The 26,589-nt window shown below is 35.9% G+C and overlaps 3 protein-coding genes across 3 annotated transcripts; 1 reads left to right on the top strand and 2 right to left on the bottom strand.

The window, feature by feature from the left end:
- The first annotated feature begins 60 nt into the window (after window positions 1-60).
- Window positions 61-2,696, top strand: LOC108344422 (uncharacterized). The gene is made up of 5 exons (XM_052874098.1): window positions 61-391; window positions 676-1,141; window positions 1,223-2,195; window positions 2,265-2,456; window positions 2,532-2,696. Exons 1-5 carry the CDS (start codon window positions 61-63, stop codon window positions 2,694-2,696), a joined length of 2,127 nt encoding a protein of 708 aa, XP_052730058.1.
- Window positions 2,697-2,971: 275 nt separating this feature from the next.
- Window positions 2,972-4,423, bottom strand: LOC108325748 (protein MAINTENANCE OF MERISTEMS-like). Its single transcript, XM_052874097.1, has 4 exons — window positions 3,971-4,423; window positions 3,303-3,884; window positions 3,068-3,223; window positions 2,972-2,998 (listed from the first exon to the last, which is right to left on the bottom strand). The coding sequence occupies exons 1-4, from the start codon at window positions 4,421-4,423 to the stop codon at window positions 2,972-2,974; spliced, it is 1,218 nt and encodes a 405-aa protein (XP_052730057.1).
- A 2,792-nt stretch (window positions 4,424-7,215) lies between these two features.
- LOC108324769 (linoleate 9S-lipoxygenase 5-like) lies at window positions 7,216-11,651 on the bottom strand. Its single transcript, XM_017557700.2, has 8 exons — window positions 11,163-11,651; window positions 10,027-10,267; window positions 9,508-9,849; window positions 9,334-9,419; window positions 8,982-9,089; window positions 8,583-8,887; window positions 8,226-8,489; window positions 7,216-8,071 (listed from the first exon to the last, which is right to left on the bottom strand). The coding sequence occupies exons 1-8, from the start codon at window positions 11,616-11,618 to the stop codon at window positions 7,303-7,305; spliced, it is 2,571 nt and encodes an 856-aa protein (XP_017413189.1). The 5' UTR covers window positions 11,619-11,651; the 3' UTR covers window positions 7,216-7,302.
- Window positions 11,652-26,589: the final 14,938 nt, after the last annotated feature.

The raw sequence follows: 26,589 nt of genomic DNA, 5'->3' as shown, positions 1-26,589 counted from the left end.
AGATTTACAACAAATGAAATATTTCATTCACGGGAGCACTTAATTCAATGGGTAAGAGGGATGGCTTTTGATTTAGGATTTGTTGTGGTAATAGTAAGATCTGACATAGCTACTGGTGTACGGGGAAGAAAAACGTATGTCATACTTGGATGTGAAAGAGGGGGAAAATATAGGAAATACAAAGCTGATGCAGTGGCTAGTGTATACGGCACTCGTAAATGTGAATGTCCGTTTAGATTAAAGGGTAAACCATGTTCAGATGGGGCCGGATGGGTGTTGAAGGTGATGTGTGGACATCACAACCATGAGTTGGCTGAAACTTTAGTGGGTCACCCTTATGCTGGCAGGTTAAATACGAGTGAGAAGTCATTACTGGTTGATATGACAAAGAGTAAAGTTACACCTGCAAATATTTTATTAACACTCAAACAAAATAATGATCGAAATGTGACAACGATTAAACAAATCTACAACGCAAGGCATGCGTATAAACGATCATTAAGAGGGTCCAGAACTGAACTACAACAACTTATGATGTTGTTGGATCGGGATAAGTACATCCTGATGCGGTGAAATTGTTAAACTCATTTAATGTTGTATTTATGATGGATTCCACATATAAAACAAATAGATATAGACTTCCGTTGCTTGAGATTGTGGGTATGACGTCTACAGGGTTAACCTTCTCAGCAGCATTTGCTTTCTTGTCTACTGAAAGGCAGAGTAATTTCACATGGGCTTTGGAAAAGCTGAAAGGTTTATTTTTAACATCTGAGGGTGGTCCTAAAGTTATTGTGACTGACCGAGACTTGGCTTTGATGAATGCCATATCAAGTGTATTCCCTGAGTCATATCAGATGTTATGTCGGTTCCACATCCTTAAAAATGTTAAAGCTAAATGCAAAATGTTAGTTCATTCTACTGAGGTTTGGGAAGTGTTGATGGATGCATGGGAAAATGTGATGGATTGTGCTGATGAAAGCTTGTTTGCTGAGTATGTGAATGGTTTTGAATACGCAAGCAGATCATGGCCTTTGTTCTTTGAATATGTTAATCAGAATTGGATTATTCCGTACAGCACATACTTTGTAAAGTTCTGGACGAACAAAGTAATGCATTTAGGGAACACAACCACAAATAGGTATGTTGTAATGTTATTTTATTTATTTGTTTTGTAGATAAATATTTATTTGTACTTGTTGAAGTTTTTTTTTTGTTTCAGGGCTGAATCTGCTCATTGGAGCCTGAAGAAAGTTCTGGGCAATAGTATGGGTGATTTGTGTTCTTGTTGGGATAGTATTCATAACGTCATTATCTTACAACACAACAAGATTAAGGCGTCATTTGAAAGTAGTTTGTTGCTCAGGAGTGACTATTTTAAAGGCTACATATATAGAGAACTTATTGGGCGTGTGTCTCGATATGCATTGGATCTCATTGCTAAGGAATTGAAAATAGTGCAGCAGATAGGATTGGACTCCTCAAAGTGTGGATGTGTATTGAGACGTACATTTGGTGTCCCATGTGCATGTGAATTAGCACGATATGATCCTAGGATGATCCCTATAGGTGAATTTCATATCATGTGGCGAAGATTGCATTTCTCAAATGTTGAATTAAATGAAACTAAGCCTCAGTTATCCATTAAAGATGAGTTGAAACAAGTAGAAGAACGATTCAATGAGGTTGACATTGGCGGTAAAGTCACCATCAAGCAGAAGTTACTTGAGATTGTTTGTCCTACATTGACATCAATGGTCCCTCCATTACATAAAGTCAAGACAAAGGGTGCACAAAAAAGTAAAGTTAAACGAAGTGAAAGGTCTACTACGCGGGATCCATCATATTTTGAGTATGTGGACGCCTTTCATTCAACCATAGAATCTTCATCTGTGAGAAGTAAATTACAATCAAAGCCAAAAGCAATGAAGAAAAGGAGAGTTCCAATGATAGACCAGTTTCATTCTACTACTCACCCCTTCATTGTGGACGTTGTTGATGTTGTGGCTGATGGTCACTGTGGGTATAGATGCATTGCTGCGTTGTTGGGACTCGGAGAAGATTCATGGCCCGTTGTGAGGAATGAGTTGTACAAAGAACTCAGTGCTTGGCGTGATGAATATGCAAGCCTAGTAGGAGGCTATGATAGACTAGAAGAACTGAGGTCCTCTTTGTTGGTGCAGTCACTGTCCGCGGTAAGTGTTTCCCGTTTTATGTAGTTTCTTTATTACATGGTTTTTTCTAACAACTTTTATTCATAACAGGCTAACACGAGCAAGTGGATGACATTACCAGACATTGGTTATGCAATTGCTAACCGATATAACGTTATCTTAGTGTGTTTGTCATACTCTCAAAATTATACTATCTTTCCACTACGTTCCACACCACCTTCTGATATCACTCAACATCGCTTAATTTGTATAGGACATGTTCATGGATGTCATTTTGTGCAGGTAAGTGCATTTTGTTATGAATTTATTTTAAAATTACTTATCACTCAATTATATTTTGTTATTTGTATAATGTAGGTTAAGCTACAAGAAGGTTGTCCGTTGCCCACGGTGAATATCATGTCCTCAACCCACTGTTATCCTGAGGCACGAGCGTGGTCATCTATTTATACTAGTAGGATGCACGCATTTGAACAGTTGATGGACATAACAACATCTTATGTTGACTTAGGTGATTCATGATATTTATATTATGTATGAAGATATGTAGAAATACACTATTATATTTTGTTATTTAAGTACTTATTGTCAGTATTCATGATAATTATATTTTTATTATTCGTGATATTTATGTAGTATTTATTTATATATGATCATATTTATATTACTTGTTGTTAATTAAGTTCTTATTTTTTTCCACTTAAACATATAAATATTTGATCATCTATATAACCAATATAAAAGAACATGTAACTCAAAATGAAAACATTGAAATTATAAGAAATTATAAATGTCTATTACAAATACAAAGATAATATAAAGTCCTGTAATACATAATCAGAAAAAGGAAATATAAAGTCCCATCAATTAGACGTCGACCGTCTACCACGCACATGCCTCTGCTCTCTCCTAGTCGTGGAATATTCGTCGATGCCTTCATTAGCAATCTGAAGCAGGTCCACTGACACCTGATGTGCAACAGTACCCTCGGTGACATGACGACACGATATCAAGGACTGTAACATTCTCGCCATTCGCCTAAATCTAGCCTGCATTATAATTATATCAAACAATTAAATAAACAAGGTGATCAAAATTTAATAATATAAGCAATGAAAAATAATATACCAGGGCACCAGATGGTGAAGGTGGAGACGATCTACGATGGGGTCGTGCCTCCCGTGGAACATCGGGGCGTTGTCTAGGTGCAAGAGTCGGTCGCGCGTCATCTGCAGCAACAATAATATAAGGATGCGAAACCCTCCTGAACCACTGAATGTACCCATCAACACAGTCAGAAGGGGATGCTGCATGTCTGACATTACTCACAACGTGAGCTCTGAAGTGCAACCACATATGATCAATGGCCACTACATTTGCATCTGGAACCGTAGTCGGTGATCGTGGAATGTCTTGCTGAAACCCAAATTGCCTCAGCACACGCTCAGGCAAATGACGACAAAGGGTGTCACCAATCCGAATCCATCCAGAATACATACAGATGCCGAAGAATGGCCGAATGCCCCGATGCCCCTCATACGGATGCCATACAACTCCACTGTATGTCAGCGCATCCAACTGTGATCGAATCTCTGTGAGAGTGGAACTCTGCCTAGGACTCTGCCACCTCATGGCACGTGGTGTGGTGTCATCGTAAGAAGCTACCAACCGCCTCCTCCCCATACTAGGGAAATGTTCGTATATCCAACTCTAAACAATAATTATTCAATTAAATTTCATCCATCTTCGAACATGGAAATAAATACATGAAATAAATGTCAAAGTTATAACTGTACCTGAAATAGAGTCAAATATCCAGCCATCTGCTTCGTGGAGGCGAGACTCGCATCCCCGAGCTGGTCGTACAAATAGGCGAGTGCAGCAACACCCCAGGCATATCTGCCACACGCGTGTACGTCTCTAAATAACAATAAGTAAGACACGCGTATAGAACTGGCACTCTTATTTGCAAAAATTGTGCATCCTACTAGATGCAACAAATATGCTCTAGCAGCATAGTCCCAATGCTGCGACTCGCACCTCTGAACATATATCTCTCTAAGCCAGCTGAGTCTGACTTTCGGACCACGTGCGTCCTCCATCTCAGAACCTGCTGTGCCACCATCAACGCCGAGTAGTTGCACAAGGGTTGTACGAGCCTCCTCAAACTCCAACTCCTCCAAATCACACATTTGCCCCATCACAGGCAGGTGAAGTAATGTCGAGACGTCATCAAGAGTAATCGACATCTCCCCTATAGGGAGATGGAAACTACTGGTCTCAAAATGCCACCTCTCTATGAATCCGAGGAGTAACCCCTTATCAATGTAATCATAACAAATCCCTGTAAGAGGCATCAAACTGGAATTCAACACAATGTCTTGAATTCCCTCGTGGCATGGTCCTAACTTATTTACTTTTTTTCCGTGGGAGATCAACTTCAGTGTGTCCCCTCGATCCTACACATCAATATTTAATAAATTTTCTATTAAAAAAATAATAAAATAAATTTTATTTTTGCACTCACCCGGCCTTGGGAAATAGCATAAGCTACATGCTGAACATAGTGCGTCAGCAATGAATGATCGTGTGGACCTCCAGGAAATCCAGCGACATCCTCTTGTATGTCATGAACATCTGCATGCTCCTCCTAATCGTCATCATCGTTAGGGGCCTCAAATGCATTCTCCTCTCCATGAGTCTCATACGCCTCATATGTTTGTTCCTCAACGACTCGCTCCTCTGCTATGGGGTCATGCTGGATAGGAGCTGCTCGACTTCTACGAGCAGAAACGGTAGGTCTTCTTCGAGCTTCGCCCTGCGACGAACTCTCTCCTCGAGAACTCTCTCCTCGAGAACTCTCACCTCGAGAATTAAAAGATGCACCACGTGTTCTTGCCATTTCTAACAATAATTTGTTTATTTAATTTCAAAAATTAAAATAAATTATTGTTTCAAATATCATTAATAAACTATAAAAAATGCAATTCAAAATAAATTAAACTAATAATAATTAATTTATTAACTTACAACAAAAATTAAATAAAAGAAACAATTAGCTAATTAATTAAAATAATATATTTAAATACATTTTCATTTAATTATTATTAAATTAATTATTATTACAAATACAAATTTACTATAAATAAAATAAATACAAATACAAATTTACTAATATTAAATAAATTAAATTGATAATATTTATTTTAAGAAATAAAAATAATTTAAATATATAAAAGTTTTCGTATCTAATTCTTAATCAATTTATTTACAAACTACAAATAAAAAATTTTATAAAATATTCAAATAATAATCTAAGTCAAAAGAAAATTTAAAAACATTTAACAATAAATATATCAAATATATAAATATATATTTCAGTTATAATAATTTAAAAACAATTAAAAAAGTAAAAAAAATGCAGCACAGCCGAAACGGATGTGGGATATCCGATTGGCCTTCAACGGATATCCCACATCCGTCGACGGAAGTCGGACATCCGTCGAAGGCAAACGGATGTCCCACATCCGTTTTAGCCTTTCGTGCACAGTAAAATCGTCGACAAACAGAGCACGGGTGAAAGAACCAACCTGGAACGCAGATCTCGCTCTTCCACGCTGTTCCTCCGCACACGCTATTCCTCCGCACCAGTCTTGCTCCACACCAAACGATCTTCTACAAAAACGAAAAACAAAGAAGAAATGGAGAAAAATGGAGAAGTTGGAGACGGAAGTGAGAAATGAGAGAGAGGTTACGGAAGTGAGGGAGAGGTTACGGAAGTGAGAAGTGAGAGATGGAAATGAAAGGTTGGTAGGTGTAGGCAGTAAATAGAAAAAAAGTAAATTTAAATTAATTAAAATATTAAAATAAAAAAAGTAAAAAAATTTTACTTTAGGATATAATTGGAATTATATAAAATTGGGTTAGGACATAATTGGAATTATATAAAATTGGGGAGGTGGAGGGAGAAGCACGTGGGGGTGGAGGGAGCAACGCCCTACTTTTTTTAGTTAATATTATGTGAAACCAAACCCGACCCACCACGGGTTGATCACTTAGTGAGTCAACCCAACCCGACTCATTTATTAAGCCAGAAAAATTCGAATCCAACCCGATCTACAAATTGCAAACTTTCTGTAATTTAAATCTAAACAAATTTCACTCCGGGGTGTTTAATTAATTTTGAAAATAAGGAACTTAAATAATTTTTTCTAAAAAAACAAAATATTAAATATTTTTTTATAAAATTAAAATTAAATTTTAATAAAATAAAAATAGGTGTATGGGTCAATCTGATCCACCACGAGTTCAACCCACATAAGTCGGATTTAAATGAATCGGGTTAAAATCTGATCCGCTTAAAAAAATATAATTTTTTTAAATCCAATTTGGTTCAAATCCGTAGTGAGCCGGATTAACCCACGAGTTATGACCCATTTTGACGGATATAACATATGTTTCTCAACGAAGAGGGATTAGAAATTACAAGTAATTAAAGAACGGAGAAAAAAAAAAGGGATTTGAAGTACTCAGAAAAGACAAACAGTTCTCAAATAAAAGTATATACAAAAATTAAATGAAAAGAATAAACATCAACTTTGGAGATATATCTATGAAAAATAAAAGGGTAAAATTATGATGGTTGGGTAGTCTCACTGACCCAGGCTTTCAAATGAAAGACCAAGCAAATAACAATCACGTGAACAACGTAGGTTATGAGATGAGTTTCAAGCTAAAAACGAAATTAAAATTAAGCTATGAAAATGATTTATTAAAATGGAAAACAAAAGTTATATTAGTTGACACACTGATGAAATTGAACAATTTGCACTACAGTGAATATACTTGGCCCAATTTCATGTGTGGAAGTCCACGTCTATCACTTGTTTGTTTAAATGCCATAAAAAGTATCGTTTATAGTTACTTGAAACCAACTTACAAATCAAACAAATAGGTCGCTCAAGAGCCTCTTGAAATACTTTAAAAACACAACACAATCATAAATAGTTGCATATGTAATAACAACCGATGCATGGAAAAGTAATCACATAAATTGTTTATTTAATACCCAAACTCTCTGGTTAGTCATAGTGACGTGAGAGGACATATATAAGCTACAAAAGGAGTTTCAGATGGATATGCTGTTGGGGATTCCCTTGCCAGTAAGCCCACCCTCCTTTGAATGATCCGAAGTGTTGGGATAGAGAAGTGTATAGGGCACCTTCACTGGTCCATTTCGATTTTTCAATCTTTCGTCCTTGTTTCTTTTGGTAATATTACTCTCAATTTCCATTAGTTTCTCTGAGAATCTATCAAATGCTTTCAATGGTTCAACATCCAAAGTCCATTCGGTGTTCTCACTCTGTCCAAGATAAACCTCTTCCGTTGAGTGCCTTGACAAAATTTCAATCAGTGACACGCCAAGGAGTGTTTGGAACTGGGCAGTGATTGTTTTTAGGAATGCCAAGTCAGGGTTTGACTTAAGTTCTTCATACTCTGGGGTACCTAACTCGGGCATGAACCTACGACTCACTGTTGGACGATTAGGAAGGTACCCAGCATAAGGATATTGTCCAAAATTCACAGCTGCATGGAAAGCAGAAGCTAGCCAAATGATAATGGTGCATGATTGAATGAGTTCCTCTCTAGTTTTCATCTCTCCCCACCATGGTCTGTCTTTTAAATCACCATGACCCTCGTTGCGTATTTCTTTCCACCAATTCTGAAGTTCATCATCTTCCTCAACCATTTCACTCGACGTGTAATAGAAGTTACAATATTCAGTCACCCAAGTTTCAATTGCTTCCCAAATTTCTAACCCATCCACAGCATATGGATAGTCCTCTATCACAAGCTTAAGTCCATGAGGATAACTAGAATCTTGAACTGCCATTCCCCTGATATTCATTCAATCCAAATACAATCGTAGCATGTTATGTTATTATGTAGAGATTGCTAACAACACAAATTCATTATAAATAACTAATTGTGTGGTGTCATTTCTTACTTAATAAAACCTCACTCTCAAGTCGTTTTTTTGACTGAACTCACCTCTTTAGCAAATCAGCAGGTAGTGCCTGGTCGGGAAAAACCCAACTTTTGTATGTAAAAGCTGACATTTCCATGGAAAATTTGCCGGGGAAAACTGTTTTCTCTAACACCCCTCCAGCACTGATGAGCAAGTGTCGAGCTAAGGCATTTATATGCATTGTGTCCTTGAAGTGTGGCTTCAAGAGCTTGTATATGGGATGAAGAATGCTCAACTGTCTATGTGTGGCTATTACGAATGGTTCAATTACTGCGTGGGAGTGCAACCTACGCAAGAGTCATAATTTTCTTGTCATATATTTAAGATAAGAAATATCATGAAACACTTGAAGTGCTAGATTAGTTTTCTGGAAACCATACCAGTGGCTAACCAATTGATGATATCCTGAATCATTCACAGCTACATAAGCTTTAGCTAGCTGCCAAACTGAAGCTGCTGATCCTTCTTTAGCTGGAACGAAAACTTTGCTTACAGCACCATGTTGTTCACCTTGTGGATGAGGTAAGCTTAGTTCTATAGCTAGTGGCTTTAGTGTACCGTCATCTTGTAGAAACAAGAGTGTTCTACTGGCATAAGTCTTTGTGTTGGTAGAGTTTATTCGACTTATGTATGGCATCAATGCATCATGATGATCTAATATAAATAGCTTCTTTTCTTGAATTGCCTGCAATATGAAGATACTTGGTTAGTGACATATAGATTAAATATAACATAATTCATTACGTGTTTCTATGGAAAAGGAGAGTAGTGATTAGTACCTCATTTATTGTGAGCCCATCTAAACTATTTTCTATGTCTGTTGCCCTGATGGAGCTAGTTTGGTCACCATAAGCATTGGGGTCTAACTTGCTGACAGGAGGAAAATCCTGCATATTGCATTTAGATTTAACCCGTTAGAACAGAAACATCAAGTTCAAAACAGATGAGATTTCGTAATTTATTTTTTTCTTCTTGTTTTCTTTCAAGAATTGGAGTTTCCCATTAATGATCTAAACTTCTCAAGAATTTATCATTGAAGTAAAATTTTAGTTGCTATAGAAAGTCAACACTTAATCACTTTGTTGTCTATGTATAGTCTAATTATAAATTGGCGTTGTTTTTTTGCTGTACTTGGAGACGTTGGATGATGACAGGGTTAACCCCAGCAAGCATTTCTCGTGCAAATTCCTCGTCTGTCCTCCAAGCCCTTTTACTCTCTGCAATTATAGCAATATTAATGTAACTAGAATAATTATTTATGGGATGATCCAAGCTAAAAGAAATAACGGGAAAGCATTAAAACACCTTTGATCACGTCAGGCAACGGAAATTTAAGGAATCTCTCACCATCATTCCTAATAAGTTCTCTCACCAACTCATAGGGAACAAGTTCTCTTAGTTTTTTTACCAGAGAATCACTTGGCAACTTAATACATCCCTTATAAATTCTAAGAACATCTTCAAAGGTGTCAAACTCATTAAAAGTTTTGTCACACAAAGATGTAATCTCTGGAAGCATAACTTGACTAACAGACTTTACTGCGTAAGCCAAAAAATCTGAAAACTTGACGTGCCCAAACTGCTCATCTCTTGGAACATAAATCTTTTTTACACATAGAAGAGGCAATCTTGACTCAGTCTTGGGGTCTGCAATCATGACAGAACCAGAATACTCGTTATCATGAATAATACACCACCAATCCGTTTCTCACACATGTTTATATCGGATACTTTACTTCTAAAACAATACAAAAAAAAAATTATGACCATTTTATCTTTATAAATGTACGTCATTTTATTATTATTCTGACTTCTGTGGGAAACCTGTTTTGGTGTGTGGCCGACCAGTTCTTCCTCTTCGGGGATACGGGAACTGTGAGCCTCCACCAAGTACAGGGCGTGCGCTGTTAGGACCATTATCGGGAGATCCCAAATCATTATAGCATGCATAGTCGTAAACTCTATCCCACTCTTTAAGCCTTCCAAACCCTTTTCCGCGAAGAACTATTAGTTCTTGTTCCCTGAATCTGCGCAGTGGCTCCGGTGTTTCACATGGAAGATAAGCCTAAACCACAAAGCCAACTCAGTTCAGATTAAAATAAAATAAAATTACAATTATAAATTGAAATAACTAATATTTTATTACGTAATATTATATGTCAATTACACATAATAAAAATTATAAAAAAAAAATTCATTCTACCCATAATTTAAATTAAAAAATTAAAATTTAGAAAAAGCATATAAAACATTTAATAAGGGTTTAATTATTTTTAAAAAAATCTTAAATTATAATTTTATAATAAATTTTCTTTAGAAACACAAATTTTATTTATATGATAATATATCTGTAGTTGTATATAGTTTTGTATCATTTTACATTTATCAACTAATTTATCCGTTAGTTTATCAAATGTTTCTGCCTCATTTAACTAGATTATCAAGTTAAAATTTATAAGTTAGATATGAATTAACTTATAAACTAGTAACTAATTTTAAAGCATATTTGAGGAAGAAACTTAAAAAAAAATACGTAAATTGTTTAAATTATGATCGTTTTTTATGTGACACAATTTACTTCTAATAATTATTTCTCATAAATGGAAAGCTTTAATGTGTTATCGAAAACTATTTACTTTTTTCTGTACTTCATTTTTAAGTCTGATTGAAATTTGTTCTGACAAACTAAGAAATATAATACAAAAAAAATATTTTAATAAAATATTTATAATTTTTATTTAATATTGCAATAAATACATATGTTGTACTAAGATAATTACAAGGTCATAAGTGAAAGATAAGACAACAAAAGAATCATTAATATTATTTAATATGAGAAGAAAAATAACACAGATTCTTAGAAGGACAGTGGCTTTAAGTTGTTTTATTGTCTAAGTTTTTTAGTATAAACATATGACAGTCGAAGAAAAAGTGGTATTAAGTATAAAAAATGAAGTTACCTTGTTGGCAAAGAAGACACGATCATAGGCATAACGATGAACGGGATAGACCCAAGAATTGCAGAGAAATTTGACAGGGCCGTGGCCAGGAATGTGTTCAATGGTGAGTGTTTTTAGGTAGAATTGGCTATGGTGATGGTTCTTGATGATGAATGCTCCAGGAACTCCCATGGTTTCATCCCAATCAAATGTGATGGAGAATTCTACGTCTGTTGCCGGAGTTGTTAGAGAAGAAATGGTTGAAACCCATTTCTCCAAGTATGCAACTTCTCCGATAGGACCTGGGTTAGGAGAAGTAGCACTAATGAGCTGAAGAGAGACACCCCTCCCTAATAACTCATGAATTCGATCAAGAATGTTCGCTTTTATGTCATGGAAATCCAATAACCCCTTCTTCATTAGGGTCACTCTCCCTCTTACCTCTCTCCTTCTCTCCAACTTTTGGATCACCTCCATCTAGCTTCTTCCTGTTTCTCCGCTTCAAACACCCTTTCAGAATATGTTTACAAGACTAACATTGCCTCCTCCTTTATATAACAGAAAACTAACTTATTAATATTGTTAAGTTCCATAAATTTGCATTAGTGTAAAACACAGAAACTAATAAAAACATCTCTAGTTTTTTTCATTAGTTTAATTTATATAAAATGTACACATTTTCTATATCAAAGTTAGTCGATCTAGATTATACAAGTTACTTATTATATATTGAATTAACAAACGAATCCACTTAGTTCAATTCTCCTTTAAGGTAAATTGTAAATTTTGTAATATAATTTAATTTATCTCAAGTTTATGAATGGGTTCACTTAAATATTTTTTATTTTTCTAATTTGTTTTAAATATTTATTGACTCGCCTATTTCTAGTTTTATAATTAAAATGTTCATATATTTTATACTAAACATTAATTACACTTAAGAAGTCATTATAAATATACTAAATAAAAATCAAAGTATCAATTTATATAATTGAGTAAATAAATAAATTAAGTATATCTAAATCGTTCAACGTTATTAAACAAATATTCTAGTTTTATAAAAGATCAAATGGTCAATTTACATAATTAAAAGTATAAAACAATTATAATAAAAAAGTGATAAATAGATAGTCTTTTGTATTTAAAAAATTATATAATTTTTTAATTAAACTCAATTTGAATCTGTAGTAATATGAGTTTAAACTTATTTTCTTATTAATTATCGATAGACGAGAACATAATATGAAGAATGGGTTCTCCTTCACAACTTTTCTCGACTTTGCTCTTCACTGTTTTCACGATAGAGTTAATGATATCAACTTTAAATGTGAGTCTAAATTTTGAGTTAAATAAAAATTATAAAATTAAATAACATGTATGAAAATAAAGAAAAAATATAAATTCATTATCTTAATATTTTAGATTGGTAATAATATTGATCTTTTATTAAAGTTGTGTATCTCTAATTAATCCACTCGTTGAACCTATTACATTAATCTATACATGTTAAATTTTTAATTAGGTTATTTGAACTACTTTTTTCTTCAATTCGTTTTCAATTTATTTTTTAACAAGCTTTTTCGCCATAGTTGATTGTTGTAATAGTAGCCTAACTGTTTGAGTTAGTTGTATGAATTTGCAATAAAGTTGTTACAATTTGAAGTTTAAAGGTGACTGAAAAGAATATTTGGGTGGACTAAACTCGCAAAAGATTGAGAATATTATCGAAATATTTGGTTAAAAACTGGGTTGAAAACATGAGAGTACTGGGCAGAGATTGATTGACACGATGATACTAAAGTAATAGATTAATTATGCATGTAATTAATTTTTTAAAATAAAAGTTAAATTCAAGGATCCAATGATAAAACACATATAAGCCGAGTAAGAAATAGTTCAGAATTTAAATTAAAAACTGTCAAATAATTAAAGATGAAGAAGGTAATTTGGTTTATTGTTAATAGTCAACGCATGCAGTTACGTGCATGGAAAATAAAGTGTAAACTATAATAAGTTAAAAAAAATTACTAAATGACGAAAAATGATAGTATGTATTTGTTGATTACACAGAGGGTGTAATTAATAAGAAACCCAACCCATTAAGTTAGGCCGAATGAGAAAGATGTGGTTTAATGTATTATGATACAGAGTAAGCATCTTCCAACTCGTTAGGTTTGGAACAAAAGGAAACCACAAGAAAGAGACACGTGTCCAGAACTTGTTTGGAACCTAGATCAACTTTTCCTTTTTATCTATTTATTATTATCTCTCTTTCTACTACCTTCCGTCTTCATAAATACGGAAACCACAAGAAAGAGACACTTGTCCAGATCTCTCTTTCTACTACCTAGATTAACTTTTTGTTGTTTTTTTTTCACTCTTTGTAAGAAAAAATCGTCATGAAGGTACAGATTTTAATACGGACAATAATGTGAGTAATTCTAATAATATTATTTTGACAGACTTAAAATCAAAACAACTTCTATTTTTTTAGTATTTAACTATTTTAACATATTTGTCATTTTCAATTTTCTAAATATTTATAATCACTTTTTTTTTTATGAAACGAATTTTTATCCTATTTCCATTAAAACTAGCATGACTGCTACTCTATAAGTATAAAACTCTATTAATAGGGGTATAAATAGGTAAAACAGCCTGTTAGCAGCCAATCTTTAAAGCAAAATTTTAAGCTTGAAAAAAATATGTTAATGAAAAAAAGAATATTAAAGTCTGATGGATGATACTTAAAGTCATCTGACTCTTGGATTAATCAGTATATATTTATATATAATATATGACACATATATTCAATATATTCAATTATATTTATTAATATGAATAATAAATTTTATATTAAAAATAATAATTTAATTTAAAATTAAAAACATTGAATATATGAATTGATCATGCTTTTACCTCTACTTATAAATAATAATAAAATTATTAAAAATAAGATAATAGCTAGTTATATAGCTAAAAAATCGCAAACTAAAATGAAGTGAAATAAAAAAAATGTAAATTGAATCGACACAGTTTTCTTTAAACTATTTAATTATCAAATATTATTTATTATTTTAAAAAAATTACAATCAAAATTTGATATATTTATTATATACAATAAATAAAATAATTTATATAGTCAATAGATAGTTTGCCACTTTTAATCAAGTTCTTTTTAAGTTTATAGTACTTAAAATGTAATATAGCATTTGTTAACTTACATTTAGTTTTATTTGAATTAATTTAATTTTATATTTTTTACTAAATAGTTAATTTATTTTTTAAATTAAATTATGTTTGAAAAAGAAACTCATTGACCGAGAATTATTAGGGCAGGGTGAAGTAGCCTTCCTAAACTTTATAATTGTGTGTATTTATAATGAAAAAGTATGATAATTAAATTAGATCAGTTTTTAATTTTTTTATAAAATATGTTATTTAATATTAATAAATAGTATAAAGAATAAAAAATCTGATTATGATAATTTTTTATTTTTTGAGTTAGTATATTTTTTTGCACTCTTTTATTCCATTTTACTAAGGGAAAAAAAGTTAAACACAAATTTATTATTTCTATTCTCATTGTTTATTGGTTCTGTTTGTATTGTAAAAAAATATATTTTTTTTCTAACCGTGACTTAATTATTATATATCTTTTTTCAATAATTATGTATATTTTGAAATCAATTCAATTATATTAAGAAAATTTTCTTTTAACACGTGTACTCATCTAAATAGATTTAATTTTTAAATTTTAATGAATAAGAAAATATTAATTTAAAATTTGTTATTTTTATATTTTATTGATGATATTATGTAGATTTGAAAACTCTATGGGTCATACTTTAATTACGTTAATTTTTGACAAAAAAAGGAAAAACAATTACATTTTATTTTATTGATCATTTGTCTTTTCTTAGCTCTTTGTTGTTTCTATAAGACAAAAATATATTGTTTTTTGTAATGAATATTATAAAAGCAAGATTGTAAAATAAAATAGATGATTCTATTTTTTGGATAATATAATTATTTACATAGAAAATTGTACTATAGGATACCTGATCCTCCAACGGTCGACCGGTAACCCAGGCGACCTGATGACAGTTAAACCAAACGGTCGACCGGTAACCCGGGCGACCTGACGACAGATGTCGTAGTATCGTATGATCGCACATTGTCATCGACCACTTGGTACTCGACAACCAAACAGTAATGTCGCGACATGTGACGTGCATACGACAAGTCGCCTATCCATATCGACACACAAGACGATCGACATACAGCGCGCGATATCGTAGCATACGGTTCAGCGGTTACAGATAAGCGGTTACGCATATTAGCTAACCAACGCCGTGAATCACGGAAGTAATTGACTCAGTGTCAATACACAACCTAGCAGTTACAACTTCTACATAGTCCAACTCGATAACTGCCCGGATTTTCAGGTAACAGTTTATTTTACTGTTTTAAATATACGAAACACACGAGAGAAAATGTACGTTTTTTCCCCTAAGAAGAAAGATTGCTCTTAATCTGATTAATCACATCCCTTTCTAACTTGAGCGTCGGAGTGCCTTTGCAGGTACCCAGCCCATCTTTACTCAGAGAAGCAGAGAAGACGGAGAGAAATAGCACAGTGAGAGCAGTACAAAGAAGAAGCAGTCCCGAGTTGTTTGGCTCGAATCTTGGTCTCCACATCCCATCTGAAACATTTTGGCGCCCACCGTGGGGCCCGAGATTTACTATCCCAACAACGACCACCGGAGCAATGGAAGATTTCAACACGCGTGAGTTGATCAGGCAGCTGCAGGCGCAGATTGAGACGCAAGCACAAACCATAAAGGAACAGCAAGAGGTCCAACGCAAACAGGCTGAGGAGATGGCGGCGATGAGGGCACAACTCCCACCGCCAGAGTTGTCTGCCTCGAACAGGCAGGAGGAGAACGAGGTGAGTCATCATGGAGAAGCTTCTGATCCTGTTGGCGGGGGAAGAAAGGGGCCTACTCCCATCCGCCTCACCAACCTGCTTCCGTTCACGGAGGCCATTATGCAGGCGAACATGCCAGACAAACCTCCCCCCACCTTAGAACGTTACAATGGTTTTGAGGACCCTGACAACCATCTACGTAATTTTATAGATGCCATGGCATTCTATACTGACAACGACCCGGTAATATGCAGAGCTTTTTCTTTATCTCTTAAGGGTGAAGCTCTGGAGTGGTTCCATAATCTTCCACGGAATTCAGTAGATTGTTTCGCCACTATCGAATCCTTATTCCGAAAGCAGTATGCAGCCAATAAAAAACCGGCGGTGACTGCTGCGGAGCTTGTCCATACCAAGCAGGAGAAGGATGAGACCCTGAAGGCTTTTATGCAACGGTATATCGAGACGGCCCAGCGCGTAAAGGATATCACTCCCGCTTTCATTATCAGCAATCTATCGTCCTGCTTAAGGCCGGGGCAGTTTGCGGAACAGTTGTATGCTGATCCCCCAGCATCCATGGAAGACTTGCAATCCATTATTGCAAAATTCATCCGCATCGAGGACCACCGTAACTCCAGAAAGAAACAGCATCAAGATATCTCCAGCCAAGAGGCAAGAAAACCAGTGAAGCGATCCACTAACGACTACAAGCCGGACAGAACACCTCGGAAGGAGTCGGGATGGACGTCTAAGTACGATCGTTATACGACCCTCAATGCACCACGGGCGAGGGTGCTTGAAGAGGCCTTACACGCCGAACTCTTGACCGTGCGACGAAAGGCCACCTCGAAGAATGCGGACAGTAACAAAACCTGCCGATTCCATATGAACCAGGGGCACGACACAGAAGAATGCAACATGGTGAAAGACGAACTAGAGAGACTCATCCGTGCAGGTTATCTCCAAAATTACATCAAGGATAGAGTCTCCACTAGAGCCGCCACTCCGCGCCGAGGAGATCATCCTAGGCGAAGCCCCCAACGAACACACCCTAGAGATGATCAACACCGAAGGCGATCGCGCAGTCCGCCTCGACGGACAGAGAGAGAGCGCTCAGTCCGAGGCCGCATTGACACCATATCTGGCGGTTTCGCCGAAGGAGGCGTATCAGCTTCAGCAAGGAAGCGACATTTGAGACAATTGAAGTCGGTTCACATGGTCGAGCGACAATCTCGGTCGATTCCCGACATCACATTTACGAACGCAGACTTTCATGCACCCGACCCTGATCATGATGATCCTATGGTCATCACAGCTAGTATCGCTCGGTATGATGTCAGCAAGGTCCTCGTCGACCAGGGGAGTTCGGTCAACATTTTGTATTGGTCCACCTTTCAGAAAATGGACCTATCTGAGGATCTCATCGCCCCGTTTAACGAGCAAATCGTAGGATTCTCAAGAGAAAGAGTGGATACCAGAGGATATCTGGATCTGCGAACTCGGCTAGGAATAAGTCGGGAAGCACCTGAACTTAGAATTCGGTTCCTGCTGGTCGAGGCGAATACATCGTATAACACCCTGCTAGGACGGCCTTGCCTGAATGCGTTTGGAGCGATCGTGTCTACTCCTCACCTCGCCATGAAATTTCCGACAGAGCATGGTACCATTTGTACCGTGAGGGCAGATCAACGAACAGCCCGACAGTGTTATGTGGCCGGGCTAAAAGTAACCCCTTTCCTTCCAACTAGAAGGGCGAAGGGAGCCGAGGCAGCGACAGTCGACTTAGACCCCCGCACCAACGTAGACGAGCGTCTTCATCCGCAAGGCGAAGTTAAACTCCTATCCTTGACGATTGACTCATCTAAAACCACCAACATTGGTGGGGACCTCACCTCAAGCGAAGAACACGCTCTGGGACATATACTACGGAACCATGCAGATTTATTTGCATGGACGACCGCCGACATGCCAGGAATTCATCCTGGGGTCATGGCCCACAAATTGTCCATCTTCCGGGAGGCACGACCTGTCGCCCAGAAGAAGCGACGGTTCGGGGAGGAGAAGTGCAAAGCCATTCAGGTGGAGGTCGAGAAGTTGATGAACGCCCAGTTTATCAGGGAGTTAACTTACACTACGTGGCTGTCGAACGTAGTCATGGTTAAGAAGTCAAATGGTCAGTGGAGAATGTGTGTCGACTTCACAGATCTCAACAAGGCGTGTCCTAAAGATTCATATCCCCTACCTAGCATCGATCGCTTGGTAGATGGAGCGTCGGGTCATGTTATACTAAGTTTTCTCGACGCTTATTCAGGATACAACCAGATCCCAATGTACAAGCCCGATCAAAGCAAGACGGCCTTCATTACCGAACGCGCTAATTACTGTTATGAGGTAATGCCGTTTGGATTGAAGAATGTCGGGGCCACTTATCAGCGCCTCATGGATAAAGTATTCCATCATCAAATAGGACGGTGCATGGATGTATATGTCGACGACATGGTTATTCGCAGCAATTCTATGGAACAACACCTGCAGGATTTGAAGGAAGTTTTTGGCCAACTCCGACGGTACAGCCTGCGCCTTAACCCTTCCAAGTGCACTTTCGGCGTCCCCGCAGGTAAGTTTTTAGGCTTCATGCTCACACGTTGAGGAATTGAAGCTAATCCGGACAAGTGCAGAGCTGTACTTGACATGACTGCTCCGCAAAATCTAAGAGATGTCCAACGTCTAGTGGGGCGGCTCACCGCTTTATCCCGATTCATCCCGAAGCTTGCGGAGCACATCAAGCCCATCCTGAAGAATCTGAAAAAGGGCACCACTCGACACTGGGACGATGATTGTGAAGCAGCATTCGCCACTGTCAAACACATTCTCACCAGTCCTCCGATTATGGCTCGACCGGATGATGGGTCTGACTTGCAGCTGTACATTGCGGCATCCCACCACGCTGTTAGTGCTACTTTGATACAGGAGGCACCCTCCCTTAAGTTGATATACTTCATCAGTCGTACACTGCAGGGGGCCGAAGAACGCTATTCTCGAATTGAGAAAATTGCCCTGGCATTGCTCACCGCTTCTCGTCGACTTCGACCATATTTCCAGAGTCATCAGGTGGTAGTCCGCACAGACCATCCCATAGCCAAGATCCTTCGCAAACCAGACTTGGCAAGAAGGATGGTCTCCTGGTCCGTAGAACTGTCAGAATTCGGACTCCGCTACGAGCCGCGTGGGTCCGTCAAGGGTCAACACTTAGCAGACTTTGCGGCTGAGTTGCTACCCACACCAGAGGACTCAATCACAAAATGGCTCCTCAGTGTAGATGGATCCTCTGACAAAAGGGGAGGAGGAGCCGGTGTCGTTCTAGAAGGACCGGATGGTTTAGTCATCGAGCAAGCCATCACCTTCAGATTCCCAGCTAGCAATAACCAGGCCGAATACGAAGCCTTGATTGCTGGCCTATCCCTGGCCAGGGAGTTCACGATTGATCATTTAGAGTGTCGGATGGACTCAAAGTTGGTAGTCGGCCACGTGAACGGAACCTATCAAGTCAAAGATAATCAGCTATTGCGTTATTTCCACAAGGCTCAAACCTTACTCCGAAATTTCGTCGAGGTTAGCGTCATCCATGTACCCAGGGAGCAAAACGCAAGAGCAGATCTCTTGTCTAAATTAACTCACTCCAAGGAGCGAGCACAGCTATCCTCAATCATTAAGATGACGCTCGATCGTCCTGTGGTGGAAACGTTCGTCACCAATATATCGACACCTACAACAGACTGGCGCCAGAAGGTCAAGGATCTTATGGAAAAACAAGACAAGGGAGATAGCATTTCTGTGGTTGATTCCAAGCGCATTGCACGTTTTGTGTGTATAGGTGACGACCTATACCGTCGCGGCTATGGCACTCCTCTGTTGAAGTGTATTTCAGAGGAAGAGGCAGACTACGTACTATGCGAGCTGCACACCGGGATATGTGGATTGCACTCTGGCAAACGGACCATGAGGGCACGTGTTCTCCGTGCAGGATATTATTGGCCTACGCTCGACCACGACTGTGAAACATTCGTCAAGAGGTGTACCTCTTGTCAGGCCCATGGTCACGACATCCACGCACCTCCCGAAGATTTGCACAATATTGTCTCTCCCTGGCCGTTCGTTCAGTGGGGTCTCGACATAGTTGGACCACTGCCGATCGCCAAAGCACAAAACAAGTTCCTCCTAGTGGCGGTCGACTACTTCACAAAGTGGATAGAAGCCGAGCCATTGTCCATTATCAGTGCCCAACGAGTGCAGAAGTTCATCTGGCGTCTCATCTGTCGGTTCGGCCTCCCTAAGAAGATCATCACCGACAACGGTCGCCAATTCGTTGAGCGCAAGCTAGAAGATTTCCTTAGCCAGTTGGGCATCAAACATGTCACCTCGTTCGTCGAACATCCTCAAACAAACGGCCAAGCAGAGGCCGCGAACAAAGCCATACTGACAGAGTTGAAGAAGCGACTCGGTGAAGCCAAAGGTTTATGGGTGGAGGAACTACCAGAGGTCTTATGGGCATACAGGTGTACTCCTCACGGATCTACAGGGGACACGCCATTCAACCTGACTTACGGCACCGATGCCATGCTCCCAGTCGAAGTTGGCGAGCCTTCATTGAGGCGCAATATCACTGATATGTCCCTTAATGAGGAACAGTTGCGGATGAATCTCGACGTCCTTCCTGAACGTCGAGAGGTCGCCGCCATCCATGCAGAGGCACAGAAGCGAATGCTATCTCGCCGATACAACACCAAAGTCAAACCCAGAACCTTCAAAAGTGGAGATCTGGTATGGCGGAAGCGGGGAGAGGCTAGGAAGAATCGAGCACACGGTAAGCTGGCGGCCAATTGGGAAGGACCATTTCGAATCGTAGAGGACATGTCGAACGGTGCATATCGCCTCCAGCTTCTTGATGGGCAACCAGTTCCCAACACCTGGAATGCCACTCACCTTAAATACTACTTTATTTAACATTCATTTCTTGTTGGTTATTCCTACAACGTTTTCCAATTCCGTTTCCAAATAAACAGTACTTTTCATTATGATTCATACTTAGTGCCATTTATCACTTCTTTAATGTCGAGTCCTAGGGTCGTCGTCTCGAACATTTCCACACACAAATGAATTGGGGACAAGCCACCTGGTAGATGTTCTTCCCTGAACACCCAGTCCAGTCGAGATACACTCCCATTGGTAGATGTTCACCCGTGAACACCCAATCCGCGTGGGATACACTCCCCCTGGTAGATGTTCCCCCTGGAACACCCAGTATTCCCCTCACTCGACCATCACTCTCGACGGTCACACATCGCGCTATCAATACACTCGACATTGATACTTAGCGGTCGTTACGGCAAACAAATTGCGAAATCGGCCAAGTTAAAAGCTCAACATGCACAGAAGTTCAACAAGTTCTACTTAGCGTCAAACATTCAAAACTCAATACAGTTCAAACATTCACAGTCATTAAAAATTTCAACGAATCCAAGTTCAAATGTGTTTATATTTACATGTACGTAGCAAACCCTAATCTATTACAATGTTAGGTGTGTCGCCCGCAACCTCTCCGACAGTCTCCGCGGCAGGTTCACCCCCGTCGACCACTCCATTATGTTCAGTGTTGGCGACCACCTCTTCATCCTCTTCACCTTCCAGGACAGCATCTTCAGGTATTTCGTTTAAAGGTTTCAGTTGGCCCTCATACACGTCCTTCTGAACGTCAAATTCCACTCCCTCGGTCGACACCTGAAGCAAGTGACCGACCTGCCTTAAAGCCTTCCGAAAACCTCTAGTATGTTCAATCATAATCGCATCCTTCAACTCTTCTACCAGCTCATTCCTTTCCGAGGCCTCTGCCTTCAATTCATTTCTCTCTTTGGCCAATACCACCATTGCCCTCTTGGCTTGCTCCAGCTCGCTCGCCATCTGATCGCGTTCCTTTCGGAGGGTCAAGCCAGCTTCCCGTGTATCGTTCAACAATGTCTCGGCCTCTTTCAGAAGTTGCTCCGCGCGCTTCTGCTTGGCATCACAAGCAGTATGAACCTCAGTGAGTTCTTTCAGCTGAGTCCGCACCTTTTCCAACTCAACCCGAACCATACCTCTATCAGAAGCGTAGGCCAGATGCCAAGCCAATGCCTGTGCCCGTGTTGTCATCTCCAACATGGTATCGGCAATTTCTTGCTCACTCATGTTTTCGAAAACCTTCTTCTCCGAGGCATCCATGTTCAGATCCACCTTATGACCCAACGTGAAAGCGGGATCCCATACCCCTTGTGGGAGGGGACGCTCAGTTTCATCGACTACCTCCTTCCTCTTCTTTGAGGCTTCGTGACTGGTGTCGACCGCCTTCGTTTTCCTTTTACGCACTAGCGGAACTTCAGCAGCTGTTGTCTCGTCAGTCGACGCCGACAGTATCACTGGTACTGGCCCGGTTGATGGCGCTTGGGGGCGTGGTTGACCAACGGCATGTCCGGCAAACGGCCCCGGGCGGTTAACTTCAGCCCTCTCGTTGCCGATTGATTGAAACCAACTTTTGCTACTTCCTTTTCTCCCCATTATCTCTGCAAAAACCGCAATTCATCCAGAACAGTCAATAGCAACAATACAATCTACAACAACAATAAGCAAAGACACATACCAAACACCCTCGCATCCGTGTCGTCGAACTCGAGGCAATCTATAAGCTGACGGGAAGAAAAGGGGCGTGGCAAAGAGGTCAACACACTCAACGCCTCTATCGGTCATACTTTAATTACGTTAATTTTTGACAAAAAAAGGAAAAACAATTACATTTTATTTTATTGATCATTTGTCTTTTCTTAGCTCTTTGTTGTTTCTATAAGACAAAAATATATTGTTTTTTGTAATGAATATTATAAAAGCAAGATTGTAAAATAAAATAGATGATTCTATTTTTTGGATAATATAATTATTTACATGGAAAATAAAATACCTAATTGATTTTAGTTATGATTCTATTGATGAGTTTAAAATTTTGAAAAAAGGAAGCATAATCCCTCTATGATTTATTTTACAGTTATAATCACATTAAATTACGAATTGATTTTTATTCTATTCATGATAATTAATAGATATATAAATTTTGAGTACATTATTTTTACTCTTTTATCATTTTTGGTCACTAAGTAGTATGATAATTCAGCAAAAGAGTTAAATGTTGCATGATTTTAATTAATTTTGTTTAATTTCTTTTAGGATAATAATTTTCTCAGTATTTAATTATTTCTGTAAACAAAAACTCATTTTTGGATTATATTGTAAGACGAGGATATGTGTATATTTTGTTTCTGATATTTTTTATATAATGGCTTATCATTTATGGATTTTTTTTTTAATTTTACTTTTTAGGAAAAAAAAATTTGTGTGATGAATAAAATTCCTTTATTTTTTTATGCGTTGTTATAATAAAATTATTAGTTTGTTTATAAGTTTTTGTAAAATAAAGTTAGATCAAAATTTGGGCTAGACTGAATTTTGAAAAGTGAAAGTAAGGCTTATATGAAATTTTTGTAATCAGGAGATAAATCATATTAATAGTTCCTAATAATCATTTAAATCAAACTCTAGATACCAAAACTTGATTTGCTATGTTTTCATCACTAATTATCAAATATTTCTCTAAGAAAAAGTATTAATTACTCAACTATATACAAATATGTAATAAGAAAAAAATGTACAACTATATATTAAAATTATGAAATAAATCAAACTTTTAAAACGAAAAACTAAAACACCCTCAGTTTTAAAATAGAGACCAAAAAGATATGATTTTAGTGTTGTATCACAAATTTTTCCGTACATATTCATCTTGCACAAATAAATCATTCCATATGATATAATATTGATATCGTATACATACATACATATATTATGGGAATATTAAGAATATCACTTAATAACATCTACATATGTTTAAAAAGATAGTGACTAAATAATTTAATTTATCTTATTTCTTCATTTATTGGCTATGTTCATTCATTAGATTAGGTGGACAAATTGGAGGGCCAAGTCATCAAACCTACCTCATTACTATTTTTTTTTTGTTAGGTGGACTAAATTACGGGCTCACCCAACACGATTATATTTTATAGATATAATAAATAGTACATGTGTTAAATGTTTTATAAATACTTAATTACATTAAACACATTAAATTAGCTATTCAATTCTAGTCTACTTATATGTTAACGAAGAATGAGTTTATGATAATATTGAAAGGTTAGATTAATAACATTAAGTATCACATTAATGTTTAAGTTTAAGCCTTTCTTCTTTTTTATAGGAGCACCAAACTTAGTCCCCACAATATGGCACATGGAGATATAAGGGAAGAAAAGTTAGCATTGTCTTGTACGTGAGGTAGAGAAGGGAAGGACCCCTACGAGAAATGTAAATTTCAGTGTTAGTATATTCCTCACTCGTACAACTTTATAAACATTTTTTTTTCCTTATATGCCACATAAAATTTGTTATATCTTTTTTTTATTAGATATTAAATATACTCGTATTTACTTAAATGTTTATTTAATATTTTTTAAAAATTAAAACAAATAAAAATATACTACTATTAACATTAAATCAATTAAACGTGACTTAATAATTTAAAATAAAAACATATATAGATATATGAACAATTATATATATATGTATATATATATATATATATATATATATATATATATATATATACATGTGTGTGTATATATTAGTTTTTAAATTTTAATATAAAATTAAAATTCATTATTATTCCAGATACAGGTTAACTATCAAATTTTAAAAATGATAAATATAATCTTTATTATTAATAGATTTATGTTTTCCATTTTTGAGATTAATGGTTTATTTATGATTAAATAATAAATAAAAAAACAGGTCATTTGCTGACCGGTTCTTTAAAGAGGAAGGAGGGTGGGAGCTAAAATCTAGTTCTCATCTTGTTAAGGTAAACTGTTTCATGAATTTAATCATAGTGGTACAGATTCTTTTCTCATTTTTTCATTTATATTGAGGTAATTTATTTCAATTCAATAACACAAAGATATTCACAAATTCAAGATAAAACCTTAACTATTTGTGTTCACACTCTTAATCAAATTGCGTTATTTTTTATGTGTCAAATCATAATTTAAGTTGATATTTTAGTTTTTTATACATTTAAACTTAAATGACATTATGAAAAATCATTTAAGACAGGTTAATACCACTGTATAATTTTTTAAAAAAATCTGAAAACTAATTATATTAAAATTTATGAAAATAACGGATTTCAATTTTTAAATCCAAATTCACGAATTACAAATATATTTAACCTTATATATATATATATATATATATATATATATATATATATATATATATATATATATATATATATATATATCATAATAAGTTTATATTACATAGAGTGACTCCAAAATTTGTCTATTATTTATAATTACATAAATAAAATATAAAAGAAATAAGCATAAGAAAAAATACGAAAGATCATATCAAATCCATTAAAAAAAAACATATAAAAAAAACCTTCACTACACTAAACATTGACAAATAATAAATAAATTCAAAACTAATAATCGTAGGCAAAATAATAAACTATTTATATTGTTTTCTACCAAAAATAAATAAAATAATTTAGTTGTACAATAATTTTTGTTAAAAAAATATATAAATCATATATATATATATATATAGACACACACACACTTTTATCAATATTTAGATGAATTTAAACAATATTTATAAATTGAGATGATGATGAAAACACCTATCCTAATGCCTTTCCTTTGCACTTTGGACAAGTATCTTGTTTTACAAATAGACAAAAAACCATTTGGCGTGATATTTTATTTGTGAATTATTTTTAATTTATCAATATTTAAAATTTGTTTTCCCTGCTCATTTTTCATTTTCAGTTGTTTTAACTCTCCATGTTAAAAACACACCGAAAAAAAAAACATTTTTTATTTTCAATTTTTCTGTTATCTAAAACATTTTTTTTTCTAAGTTTCGACCAAACATATAACCTATTTAACTTTATTTATGTATTTATTTGATAGATAAATTATTTTTAATAGTTTTTTTATTTCAATAAGCTATTCATATTACTGTTTCAAAACAATTTATTAGATGTATTTTACTATTTAAAGTAAAGTATTGAAGTCTTATTTATGTTACTACTTTTTTAAATTATTGTACTTTTTGGATTATTGATTTAATGTTACATTTATTTATTACGTTTTAATTATTCAATCACTTATTTTTAATAAAATATTATCTTTCATTGAGAAATTATAACTGTTTAAAATTATAATAAAAAGCATTATTTAGAAGTTAATTTATATAAAAAAATAGATTGTAAAAAAGTTAAAATAAATTAAAAAAATAAAAGTTCATAATAATTAATAATATTTAACTTTAAGATCTGATTCAATAACTAATTTGTCATTGCAACTTTGAGCTAGTTAGTTT

This window comes from Vigna angularis, chromosome 3 (genome assembly GCF_016808095.1).
Source record: "Vigna angularis cultivar LongXiaoDou No.4 chromosome 3, ASM1680809v1, whole genome shotgun sequence".
NCBI lineage: Eukaryota > Viridiplantae > Streptophyta > Magnoliopsida > Fabales > Fabaceae > Vigna > Vigna angularis.
The sequence above is the reverse complement of the archived record's forward strand: the minus strand, read 5'-3'. Positions and strand labels throughout refer to the sequence as shown.